The 12,820-nt window shown below is 41.1% G+C and overlaps 1 protein-coding gene across 5 annotated transcripts in view; it reads left to right on the plus strand.

Annotated features, from left to right (window-relative positions):
* IL1RAPL2 (interleukin 1 receptor accessory protein like 2) overlaps positions 1-12,820 on the plus strand; it is a 398,133-nt gene that overhangs the window by 280,095 nt on the left and 105,218 nt on the right. For all 5 annotated transcript variants that reach the window (XM_054214552.1, XM_054214553.1, XM_054214556.1 and 2 more), the window contains one exon: positions 5,626-5,700. In XM_054214552.1, the coding sequence (XP_054070527.1) occupies positions 5,626-5,700 (75 nt within the window). The remainder of the gene's footprint in view (positions 1-5,625; positions 5,701-12,820) is intronic.

Here is a 12,820-nt window from a genome sequence, read left to right on the forward strand (position 1 = left end):
AGGGGAAGGAGATCTGCATTGAATTTGGAAGTTGTGTTTAACTGAGCTGTTCAAAAATTGTGGTAAAGAGATTTGTGTTCGTTGTAGTAACAGCTTGGGCTGTCTGTCTCTCACCGTGGTTACCGTAATAGAAGTCTGGCTGGGGTGGGGAGAGTACTGTAAGGCTGCTGCGGAGGGAAGGTAGGCAATAGTGTAAGGAAATAGAGATGCATCAAATAACTGGTGCTTGGTAGTTTTTCTAGCTGGTTATTGTTGTTTATCCCTAAGTAATGGTATCCTGAGGCTGTTTCTTTTTCAGCTGTTTTGTGCTTTTTTCTAGAGAACTCATTAGAGCATCAGATATATGTTTGAATATGGAATGAGAGGTTTTTGAAACAGTAAGGCTGTGGCAGGAAAAAATGAGCCTCTAGGCCCTTGTGCTGCACTGGCACTTGGAAGCAGGAGCTGCTCCTTCAAGGCTGTTGTTGTCTTCGTTTGGTGCTGTGGGTAGCTAGACGTTGCCCTGTGCAGCAACTTATGCTCTCCCTTGTCTTCTGAAGATCCCTGTGTAACTATTTGATGAGACCAAATTTTTGCAGGTCTCTTCTCTGCTTTTCTGAGGCACTTCTCCTGGTACAGCGTATTCCTTGTGCCTATGAAAAAGAGAGAATAAAAGTATCATGTGTTCTGGGAAAGAAAATGCACCTGGATGAACAGTTTCAGAGGATCAGATCAGTGTATTGATTTGTACAATGCCATGCCTTTAAATGTTTTATGGAAAAACCCCGTGATGAGTGTTGTTGAAGTCACAGCAACTTGATTATTGTTTTAAAGTTTGTGTATTACTTTCTAATGGTGTGAATATAAGCATAGGAGGAAACAGCACTTTAAGCAGTCTCCTAGTAGTGCTGAACAGCCTCCAGCCATGTCCACCAAGCTCTCATAGGAGGCACATGCGTTGGCAGGTGCCTCTGGGTAAAGAAATGTCTTTCCAGCTTGTCATCCAGCACCTGTGACTTCCAGCGATGCACCAGGTAGTGTGTGTGATGTTACCCTGAGACAAAGCACAGAAGCCTTGTGCAACCCCTCCTGTCAATCTTAATTCAGTAGTGTACTCTCTCAGCAGATACTTGCGTAAACAAATGCAGCCAAAGCTCTCCTAGCCCGTTCATGGGATGAAATTCTAGCACGGCAAGTAAAGGCAAAGAAACCCCCTAGTGCGCTGCATTGTCAGACCTAGTGTCTTGCAAAGGTAGGTCTATCTGTGGGGATTGTTGCTTTGGGGAACTAATGTCATCCTTGTTCTAGTGGCTTCACTGTCTAAGTATTGCTGCTTAGAGCAGACCAGGGGCATGGCACGTTCCGAGGGGCCTGAAAGAAAAGGAGACAGCTCTATCACAGCTCTTCCTGTGACAGTTAATGACGTATATTTGTACTTCTTTGCAGAAGTACTGCTGTACCTTTAATAATAGGAAGAGTGTTTGCAGTGCATCTAATTGTTCTAAGTTAGTTGGTTTTGTGGGAGCTGAAGTAAGAGTTAGGTGAGAACACATAAGACTGTTAGCTTTATTAAAGACATGTTGATACAGTAACAACATTAACTCTTTGTTCTGCTACCCCTTCTGGCAAGGCTGGAAATAAGAGTGCCACACATTTGTAAAACTGTTCTGAGAATTAAAGAAACTTCTGTTAGAGGAATAAGCTGAGAATATCTTTTACTACCTTACTGTTTAAGAAGGGACAGAAGTGAATTTCATAAGGTGAATAAGTGATCTGATGTCTGACCTCTAAAACAAGTATGGCTTTCGTTTTCTGGAAACACATATGACATTTGAGACCGAGCAGTTCATTGCCTTCTAGACTCAAAATCTCTTTGGGCCATTTCAGTTCCTACATAAAGAGCTCTGACAGGCTGCCAGTTCATTATAATGATTACTGTCCAAGAAAAATATGGCAAAATATAACCAGTTAAAATGTGACACACAGGAGCATGCTTAGAAAACATCCGAAGACCGCAAGTAAAGCTAAGGCAAACAGGGGGAAGCCCTGGTCAGATTGGGTTGCAAGGGGTGTGGGTGGGAAAGAGGTATGAAAAGAACATTGAACAAGGAAAGCCTGAGCACACTGGCACAGTGTGGATGCAGCTACCCCAGCAAGTTTTCCTCCACATCCTACAGTGCACACAGAGTACAATTTAGTACCAGAGATGAAAAATAATAACACAAGAAAAGCCTAAGGGTAGCAACAAAAGCCTGAAAAGCTAAGGAAAAAAACTGAGGTGTTGGTAATATACCAGAAAGTGAAACTGGTGAGGCTCTACACAACGTACAAGGGACCACACTCAACTGGGCTGCAAGATTTTGGGGTTTTTTTTCCTCCCCACTCCCCTTCCCATTAAATATCTACCCAGAAGAAAATTTGCCCGGTATATGAAGTGGTTTAGAACTACATTCTCAAGCTGATCTCTTTCCCCATTTTAGCCTTTACTTATTAGGTCTTGTATGTGTGTGGAGCTTTAAACACATCGTAATCTCTCCTGAAGGAGTCCTGTAAAGGGTTGGTGAGAGCCTTGCTTGTACTGGACAAAGGGCTTGATTCTTTTAGTATTGGGGTTAAATCCCCAAACCCCTTTGCAGCTACTGTGACCTTTCCACTCCCTCCAGCACGTGTTTTGCATCAGGCCTGTACGGAAGCTGCAGCAAATAGCTGCATGTCTCTGACAGCAGCCTCTCGTCTCCGTGTACTGATCATCTGGGGCACTCCTGCAGTAGGATACAGGCCAATGTGTTACCTTCCTAAGAAGCCTGAATTGTGCACTTTCTAGGCCAAAATGCATTTTCTAGAGATTTTTGGCTCAGTCTTTTAAAAAGTTACTGAACTCAGACACGCAGAGGCAATTAAGAACATTGTTAAATTTTTAATACCTCTGTAGTACTTCCTTTTCCTGTCTCTTTCCAGCAGGTGGTCTGAGGAAGTCTGCCTAGACAGTATAAAAACCAATAAAGAAACCAAACCAAAATTGCAGAAAAGCAACATTCTCAGGTGGTGACTCGGGTTATGACCTTCCCCCTCAGCAGATGCCAGGGCCAGACAACACTACCTCTAATTTTCTGTGATGAGTTGAGAGGAAATGGCAAGCAATACCTGTGAAGGTGTTCTCCTTATGGCTGGCAGTGGGTTACACTTCAACTAATGTAACTAAGTGGCTCTTGCTAACTTATTATTTATTGACAGGGGCTTTGCATGTGAGGGATGAGAGAATAAGGAAAGCAAAGCTCTTATACATGTTGAACAGAAAAATGTCAGTACTGAAAATGTGCTCACACTTTCATGTTCTCCCTTACCCAATGTCCTGGCTATCAGCATATTCCTGGAGAACGTGCTTTTTTTCATGGAGTGTTGGGAATGAGCTTTGCTTGAAGCCGCTGTGACCTTCAAGTGAGAAATTCATTGTTTGAATTAGGATGGGATTTGTGGAGAAGCTGGAGAAATAGTTGCCCATCTTCCCTTGGATGCAGTGGGATTTTATGAGGAAGAGCATCTCAAAAGCTTTTAGCAATTTAAAAGCATCCGTTGCTTAAAAAAATCATCAGTGGAATGTGTTCCAAAGCCCCTTGGGTTTGATGCCCAAAACTCCTACTTAGAAGTTTTCAGCTTTGGTTAGGGTTGAAATTCCTTAAAAAGCAAGTAGTTAGACTATACTTACACATGTAGGTTTGGCAGAACTTTATTCTTATTCTCTAGTGTCATTCAGATGCCTTAGGTGCATTAGCACAGCAAATTAATTATTTGTTTCTGCCGGAAATTTTCTACTCGCAGGCTAATCCCCAAATAGTGCGATTGTACAGGTAGCCTTCATGTTGCTTCTGGGTCAGTCTTATGACTTAGCATCGGATGAGCATTTTTGAACTGCTGAGTTCTTGTTAACAGAATTTCCTATTTCTCTTTCTTTCTGAGCCCTGCCTGTGCTTTTAGTCGTAATAACGTGCTCATTAAATCACTTCGGAGATTCCTGTGTTGTCCTTCTGGGTAAATGGTACAAGGAGTTCTTCTTACAAACACACATGATTTTGATCTGAAATGTTGGCTGCTGACTTGTTACTGAAATGCCTATTTTGTGATAAGCAAAGCATAGCTGTAGCGTCAGTGGAAGGAGCTCCATTTTCATTTAAATGGAACTGGGGAAGTGGATTGCGCTGACAATCATTTCTGAAGGAGTTTAAAATAATAGTGTCAACTGTAAAGCAAAATCAAACAGGTATTTCATTAATACAATTTGTCATTTTCTGTAGATGTGGATGTAAAAATGTTTTGTGGGTTGACCTTTTTAAATTTTTTTTGGTAGTAGAGTAATTCAGCTACCTCCAGTTTTACACAGTTGTCACTTGATGGCTGGTTATCAGACCCACATTAGTGAAACGTGTGACCGCTGCACCTCTGCTTCAGCCACTCAGTCAGCTTGTTTTAACGCCCTAGGGAAGGTGTGTTGAACCATTGACTCATGCTGAAGGCAGAGCCCATGGGGGAGAGATGTCCTCCCAGCACACCAATGGCTCAGGCTGGGCTGGGAGCATAGGCCAGGAGCTTGCAGAACTCAAGCTCCCACTGCTTGCTTCAGGGAGATCTGCTGCCCCAACTAGGGGCAACTTTCAACCTGAGCTACCAAACCACTGAGTAGACTTGTTTCCTATCAAATCAGTAAGTGCTGAGGCTTCTGAGGAGATCAGGGTAATTTTGCCGTAGTCTTTTATTGAAAAATGCAAATTCATTTTATAAACTCAGATCAAGTAATTTCAGGTGATGAATTTCAACTGGAAAAGTATTGAAGTAATTTTGAAATGTTTAATTTTATGTGGTGCAAGATGCTGTATTTTATTAAAAACAGTTCTCTCCACCTCCAGGAATGCTGAGACATTTATTTCAGGCTAGCCCCAGCTTACAAAACCTATTTGCACAGCCTGGGACTAAGGTCTCAAATCAGGTCATGAAGCCTGTGTCTGTAGCTGCGCTTTTCAGCAGCAGTATTGTCTGTGACTGTCTGTGGCTGGAGCAGTCCCCTGGTAGGACCAGGCTGGGGTGATGTTTCCTGCTCTTAGATGGAGATACTTCTCTGTAGCAGAAGGCAGGGTCCCCGCTCGGACTTTGAGAAGGGGGTCCAAGTGCCCCACCTGGTTGGGTGGGAGCGTAAGCTAGGTGTGAAGCTGCTGGGGCTCATCAGACAAAATGATGTGGCAGTTTTCCTTGCGCGTTTAAATACTGTTTTGGGCAAGCATAGAGACGTTTTGGGACTGGTCACACTGAAATAGATTTGGTTAGCATTTCAAATTAAGTTTTTTAACTTTGCAAGGTGAGGATCTAAAATGCTTTATCTAGTTATTATATGAAGATTAAAAGTGAGAAACTGAGTTTGTTTCGCTGCTTTGTATTAAAAATGTAATTTTTGAAGTAGCTCATTTCTGTTGAATCGGCGGGCCACCACAGCCACGAAGAAAGCAGTAGCACATTGGCAGTGTAACAGCCGCATTATGTAATAAATATTTACATGCCATCAAGTGTGCAAACATTTGATTGCTTACATGATAGAACTTTTCTTTTGCAGTCATTGGTCTCAATTTTTCCATTACATTTTCTCATTTTCTTTTCTAGCTTTACTCACAGACAAACCTCCAAAGCCATTGTTCCCCATGGAGAACCAGCCAACTGTTATAGATGTCCAGCTGGGTAAGTCCCCTTCTGGGAATAATAGATCCTAAACTTCCACTCTGATAGCAGATGGGAAAAATTGAAAATGGTAAGAAAGGTTTAGTGGTATTGTTATTACATGCAAATCAATTTACAGCTTCTCATTTATAACTGTAGAATTTACTGCCATGGTAATTTAAGGAAATGAACTTGTGTGACATCGGGGATGGCAGTACTAATTGGTTACATTGGGTATTAAATATAAAGCACTGCTGCGCTTTTCAATATGTGATTGATAAGAGTAATATGTGTCGACGCTGGTGCTGTATTGATCAGTTGATGTTCACCCTATCTAAGACAAATATTCTCATAAAAGAAGTGCTGATTCCTTTAAAAGTTAATGTAAAACAGTGCATTTTCATGTTGTTCTGAATGCTTACCAGGAAGGGCTTTTGACTAAAATGCTTGTATGCTTTTCTCACTCCTGTTATATATTCTTCTGTGAATGCACATCTCCAAATCTCAGCTGGCAGCCTATATTTTCTCTCATGTTGAGAAACTCTAATGTTAGAGAGTTCTGCTAACTTTGGGGAACTGAGGGCCATCTTGGTGCTGAAAGAACGGCTCGTCTTTGAAGTCCCAGAGTTTTTTTTTCAGTGACTTGAAAATAGATTTCTAATTTTGAGAGGCGGAATTGGAGTTGCTGTTGAGGACTGTGGTGTCATGAGCTTAAATTACAAGAGATGTGTTGCAGATGTGGATTATTCACTCAGTGCTGAAGCTGTGGCATTTTCCTTCTTCTTGAGCTTGACTCCTCCTTTTATACTAAAGCTGGCTAGGATTCAGTGGTGGAATGTGGTTTAAAGGAAAGCAAGGTCATAATGAAACATTTTAAGTGGGCTGATAACATTGTGGTAAAGCTGTTTGTTTGTTTTTGTGAAACCCTATAGGGTCCTACTTGAGCTGAGTATAAAGGCACATCCTTGTTCTTAAACCAGGTGCCTGACAATTTCAATGAAGCACTTAAGATGCTATGAAGTATTTAAAAATGGGGCTTGAATTCTTGAATGTGGTTGTTGAATCGTGGTGAGAATATGAATCGTTTGTGACGTTAGCTAATCTTAAAGATTATCTTTCTCTCATATGCCTGAAGTGACTAAGAAGACTGTAAGGGCTTGCACAGGGAAGAGAACAGTGGGTCTGGGAAGCAGCCGGTGCCAGATGAATTCTGCAGAGGGGCGCATATGTGCATATTCAGGTTCCCCTCCACAGGACTTGCATGTCTGTAGCTAAGCAGAAATTGGCCCTAAAAGGGGAAAATGCAAAATGGGTCTGAAGCCATAGTCAAAAGCCTACCAGAATTAACAGCAAAACTCAGTCACCATAGTTTGGATCAGCCCAAAAGGCTGAATTCAGTCTCCTGGTCCAGCTTCTTAAAATTCAACTTTCTAATGATTTCCTTTGGGACCAAACTGTCCCTGCATACATCTGTGTAATAAAGGCACTCAAAGAGTACACATCTTTGTTTCCTGCATTTTTATTCCATCTTCATTTTCTCTTCCAAGTTTCTCTGTTCCATCAGGACTCTGTTGTTTCTGCACTGAATTTCTTGCTTTTCCTGCATAAAAACATTTTGTTCTGACTGATTAAAAAGTGGTTTGATTAAAAAAAAATGAAAACAAACAAACCCCCTCCTCTCCTTGGAGATATGGCTCAGTAATAGGATTTTGGAATATCTCTAGAGGGAAATACAAATCTTGCATCTCTATATGCTGGAATGTAATCCATTAGTTTTCCCTTAAGATCATGGAATTTACATATGGTGCATTTTTCTGATATGTTAATGTTTTTGGTTATTGCCATTAAACCATATTATGTGTGAAACATTCACGTTTATGAAAGAACCTGAATTTATTTCTTTAACATACAATGAAGTTCATTCATTTCCCTCTTGATTTTAAATGGCAAATAGAGGCAGAAAATTCTCAGGGAGCACCTTCATCTTGTGGAGGCCACGTGCAGCTTTGGGCTGGGAGACGGCGGTGACCTCTGCAATGTGCTGCGGGCCCTCACTATGTACTGGAGCTTTGCAGGAAAGTTAATCATTTGATTGCAGCAAAGTAGTGGAGGAGAAAGTGGTATGTAATGTCATCTGCTGGAATATTTTTTTTTAGATCTTGTTTAGCTCCTAGGAGTTTTGAGCAAGTGACATTCTTCAGTATTTTATTAGAAATCAAAGCAAAGTTTCTGTGTTTTACAGGGCCTTTAACCCACAGAGTCAAATCACCCAATATGCCTGCTTTTTTCAGTGGTTGCGCAAGTATATGAACATGGCACTAAACTACAAAAGAAATGGAGTTTAATCCATCTGCTTATTCTGCAGAGATTAATTTAGATTTCTATTGGAAAGCTAATCTTTAAAGAAATATCTGTCTTTGCTCTATAAGCAGAGGAGATTAATAATTATTTACTGTCTTTATCCTTAATGATTAGCGCAATAGCGCAATACAAAATCCTCCTAGAACTCTAAATGTTGGCCTAACTATTTAGCAGCTTATATGACCTGATTGCAGACTTCACTATTCACCTTTTTGCTTTCAGCTTTTAGAAGAACATTGAAATGAAAATAGGTATGCACAATTCTTACTGACAGTGGATAAAAGAGTTCCTTCAGGCTTCAAACATGGGCCAGAGCCTGCCTTGTTCTTCTTAAGGAGCATGAATGTACTTTTTGCTTTTTCCATTTTTCTTTGGAATGAGACAGAGATCAAACCTAACCCCATCAAGGTTAAAGAGAAGCAGAAACTGGAATTTGCTTCTTTCTTGTTTTCTGTATTTGCTTGTGCTGGAGAAACAGAGCCAGAGAGAGGAGGGTTGACAGAACGACAAAAGAGCATCCCAGAGGACTAGAGGAATAGTACAAAACAATTTCACTGTCTCAGATGCTTTAGCCGGGGCCTACTGTCTCTGGGCCTACCTAGAAAATAATGACAGATTATTTTTTTTTTATTTGCTGCTTCCTTTTCATAAAAACAAAAATGAGACCCCCTTTTTGTTTGTTTTTTAGCTCTTTGCATTGGGGTCAGCATAGTAATAGGTCTTCATTGCATAGTATGCAACACATTTACTCGTTTTATATCTTGGTTTTAACAAAAAGTGTTTATTCACACTATATAATATATGTTTTTGCACATATATGACATTAATCTGATAATATCATGTTCTTCCTGAAAAAGGATATCCCTGATTTTCTTGATGACAGTAGAATAAAATTTGGTAGGATGAGCCAAAATACAGCCAGGTCTCCTGCCCAGGATACGGCGTGGCTTTAGCAGAAGGCCCTTGAGATTGCGTTTGAAAAGTTTTGTGCCATAACTCTGTACTCCTACAAACTCTCTTTGTATAATGTGACTGTCTACCATGTAAAGCTCTGAAAGTAAATTTATTAAAACTTACATCACTGTGATTCAAAGTAGTTGTTCAAAGAACCCCTTTTTTTAGAGCAGGAACTTGCTGTTGCATTGATTTGCCATATAAACCTAAGCATGTATATGTAACCTCCCTCAGGTTAGAGATCTCCTTATGTGATTTAGAAAAGTAAAGATCGAAACCCCAGTCAGAAGTCTTGAGGCTGTGGTGCAGTAAGTATTAAAGATCTGTTATCTATTTTCACATACAGCTGTTCTGACAGTAAGTGGAGCATGCTGTGCTCTAAGTCTTAAGATGACATGTTGGTACATCACTCTGCTGATTTCTTAATTTATTTTTTAAATTCTTTTTCAGCTAACTTTGTTCACTCTTAGTACTTTGAGAACATGGAAAGAAAGATAGCCAATCCTTTTTGTTTTGATTACATGATTACACAGTAGGTTTCTTCTCTGAACTAGCTCCTTTGTACAATTCTGGGAGCACTAAGCAGCCAAAATCTGACTGATACACAGGTATCTGTGAGTTATTGCACTGCCAACTCTCAGCTGGTGTAAAAGTGGAATGGCAGGGGCATAAGCATTTGTGGAAGAAAGGAAGCATGGTTGTGCTCTGCTGATTCATGGCTGGGCAAGTATCTGTAAGGATCTTGTAGGAGCTGTATCTGGTTAGTCTATGTATAAGCAGCACCCAGAGTCATCCAGCTTGCACCATGGCTGCTATTTTACACATGTGTTCCGCAGAGTATCAAAACATTGAAAAATACAATATCAACATAGAAGCTAAGTCTGTCTGTTAATTCTGTACCGTGTATTACAGTGACTGCAATGTTAAGTTAGTCTTTTCCTTATGAATGAGTTAGTTAAGACTGGAATGAATGTTTGCGTCTGTATGAATTGAATATATCATTTATGTATCATTTGCTCTTCAACTATGTACTGATTCTGTTTCCAAGCATTGACTTAAGAAATGTAGCAGGAGTCTTAGGAAACAAAACAAGGAACATCTATGTTAATTCATATACTGAACAGGGAAAATGTCAAGGGGTTTAACTCACTTTTGTCATGGTAGTTTCTCTGCTTCTAAAGTCGCTGAGGAAAGAGAACACATAGTTATGAGGATTCTCATTTTTCCTAATAGCTGACCTGGTCAGAAAGATTTTGTTTCTAGAAGATTTAACAGTGCAATTCCTTGGGACTAGTTATTAAGCAGATCAATAGAGCTACTGTAAAACAAGTGCAAGGGAGTATACAAAGTTACATCTGCTGACAGGTATGGGAATAGAATAAAAATGGTTTAAAAAAAAAAAGGTCCTTTTTGTTTGAAGCACTGGCTGGAAGGAGTCATTTGGGAAATGAAAACGCATTTGCTGACATTTTTAAGATAACTATATTCACTGTCCACAGTCTTAATTTTCATTGAGACCCCACTTCTCTTCTTAAAAATAAATAATAATGATTTAAAAAAAAAACCTGTAAGATTCTTTGGAGATACCAGTTTCATACTAAGCCTATCTATTCAAGAAGATCCAGCAGCGTCTGTCATTGCTGATCTGCTGATTAAATCATGCTCTTTTTGCATTTAAAGATACAGGTATTTGATAAACATCTTAGTTGAACAGGGTGGTGGTCTTGGACAAAAAACAATACAGAAATTTTGAACTGTAAACTAATTCAAACAGAGCAAGTGATTTGCAAGCAAACTTGGGAAGGAATTTCTGTGTTTGCAGTGTGAAAAGAGCACTGATACTCTTCCGTGGTCAGGCCTCTGGGTGTTGTGCGTGTGCCCTTTGGCTTGCTCTTTGATTAAATGATGACATGTAACAACTACTCAGGAATGTAGGAGGTATGTATGAAAAACAGGTATCTTAGGTGTTGGTAGATACATGCTACCCTTCCACCTTGCTTTCCCTCCGCTCCCACCTGACATTCTCAAGCCTAGGGCTTAGCAGAGGTTCTCAGATGGAGATCCAGGTTTCTGCGAGCTGGACCAAATCCAGAGCTTTGCACCTCTCTGCGGGCAGCAGCCCTCTCTGCCTCTGCTGCTCCTGCTCAGCTGGGGCAGCACAGAAGAGACAAACCTTGAGGACTCAAGTGACCTGACCCTGAGCGAGCAAAGAGGCTGAATTGGGAGAAAGATGACGCTGAGAGCGAGAAGGGATGCTTAGAGGGCAAGGAGGAGACAGGGCTGCAGATTTTTTTAAAATTTTGTTTTATTTTATCTGCGGTTTTTTTGTTGAGGTTTGGAGCTCTTGTCACTCTGTGTGAAATGTGGCAGCAGCCCAAATATGCATTTGCGAGGAGTTCTCAGAGCCCAGTGGGAGTGAGATGTGGGCATGGAAGTGTGCTGGGCTTCTGCAGCTGATGCCCATGTCGCCACAGAACATGTTCAGACTTCCTCTTCTGAAAGTTTATTGCCCGATTAGACTTTGGAGGATTTTCCTGGGAATACCTTGTATAGAGACTGTTGGCCATCAAACAGGACGTCCCCTCTCTGAGGATGAAAAGAAGGGGGACGGAAGGAAGGAAATAACTTTTTCCCCCATTCTCTTCACCCATTCTGTGAGAATGCCTGATGTTTTTGACATAGATCTCTCTCCCTTCCTGGCTTCCAAAATTAAAAAAGCTCTAATTAGGATAATTAACTAGTATCTCAGCTTTGATTTCACCTAACGCATCAATCAGTACAAAATCATAAGCATATGGAACCAGAGCCTTATAAAGGTTAGGAGATGACATTACCTATATGTACACTGTATTTCTTCTGGTTGGGAAATACAGTAAAAGTCAGCAATACAATTTTTTTTCTGTTGAATTCAACTTTTCAATATAAAACTCCTTTTCCTGTCAGAATAGTCTGTAACTATTACTCCTGCAATATAGTCTGTAAATATTATTAAAAGTAATACTACTTTAAGTGAAGTAGTGGGTTATGGTGCCCCATCCAAGTGATTAAATTGTGCATTCAGAGAGGGGACTGAAAGTTGTCTATAGAGACCCACTTGCTCTCTCCTTTTGTAAGGCCTGAGTGTGGGATGGGTGACAGTCTTGCCCCAAATCGTATCCTGCTGTCTTATTCTGTCCGGGTGGAATAACCACCACCCCCATGCCAGGGATCTAGGGGAGGTGAGACTAAAGGCAGAGAAGGCATGCGGTTAGTGTCCCCTCCACCCCAACGCCGGCAAAATTTTGATCTCCTCTATCCCAACTTCTCCCCACGCTGCGCTTTTGTCTCACAGCCATGTCCCCCAATGCACTGTTGCTGTCTGGAGGAACAAGCTGGTACCCTCACTGTTGTCTCCTCTGCATCTCCTTCCAGCCATCCAGGGCTCTCTACTGCACCCACCTCCTCCCAGAGATATGCTGACAGATCCCCTGTCTTCCCGCAGGAGACCGAACCCCACACACTATTCCCCTCCCCTCAAGAGGCTACAGACTCACGGTGTAAATGACCTCAGACTCGGTGCTGGAAAATCATTTCCTCCCAGCAGTGCAGACTGTAATACCAAAAGCTTCATGTTCTTGCACAGAAATACATGAAGGAGCAATTTTCACTAGGAAATGAAGAGAAACTGGGGGTGTATTCTTTAGGACCTGCCTTCCTCTGCAGCACAAGGGATACAGCTCCACAGCTATTTCAGCCATACGTGCCTGTATGAAAGGAGGCAGGATTTGCATCTATTACAATCATTTTGTACTAATCTGCAGGGAATATTACAGACAAATTGTCTGAC

The sequence above is a fragment of the Rissa tridactyla genome, chromosome 9 (genome assembly GCF_028500815.1).
Source record: "Rissa tridactyla isolate bRisTri1 chromosome 9, bRisTri1.patW.cur.20221130, whole genome shotgun sequence".
NCBI lineage: Eukaryota > Metazoa > Chordata > Aves > Charadriiformes > Laridae > Rissa > Rissa tridactyla.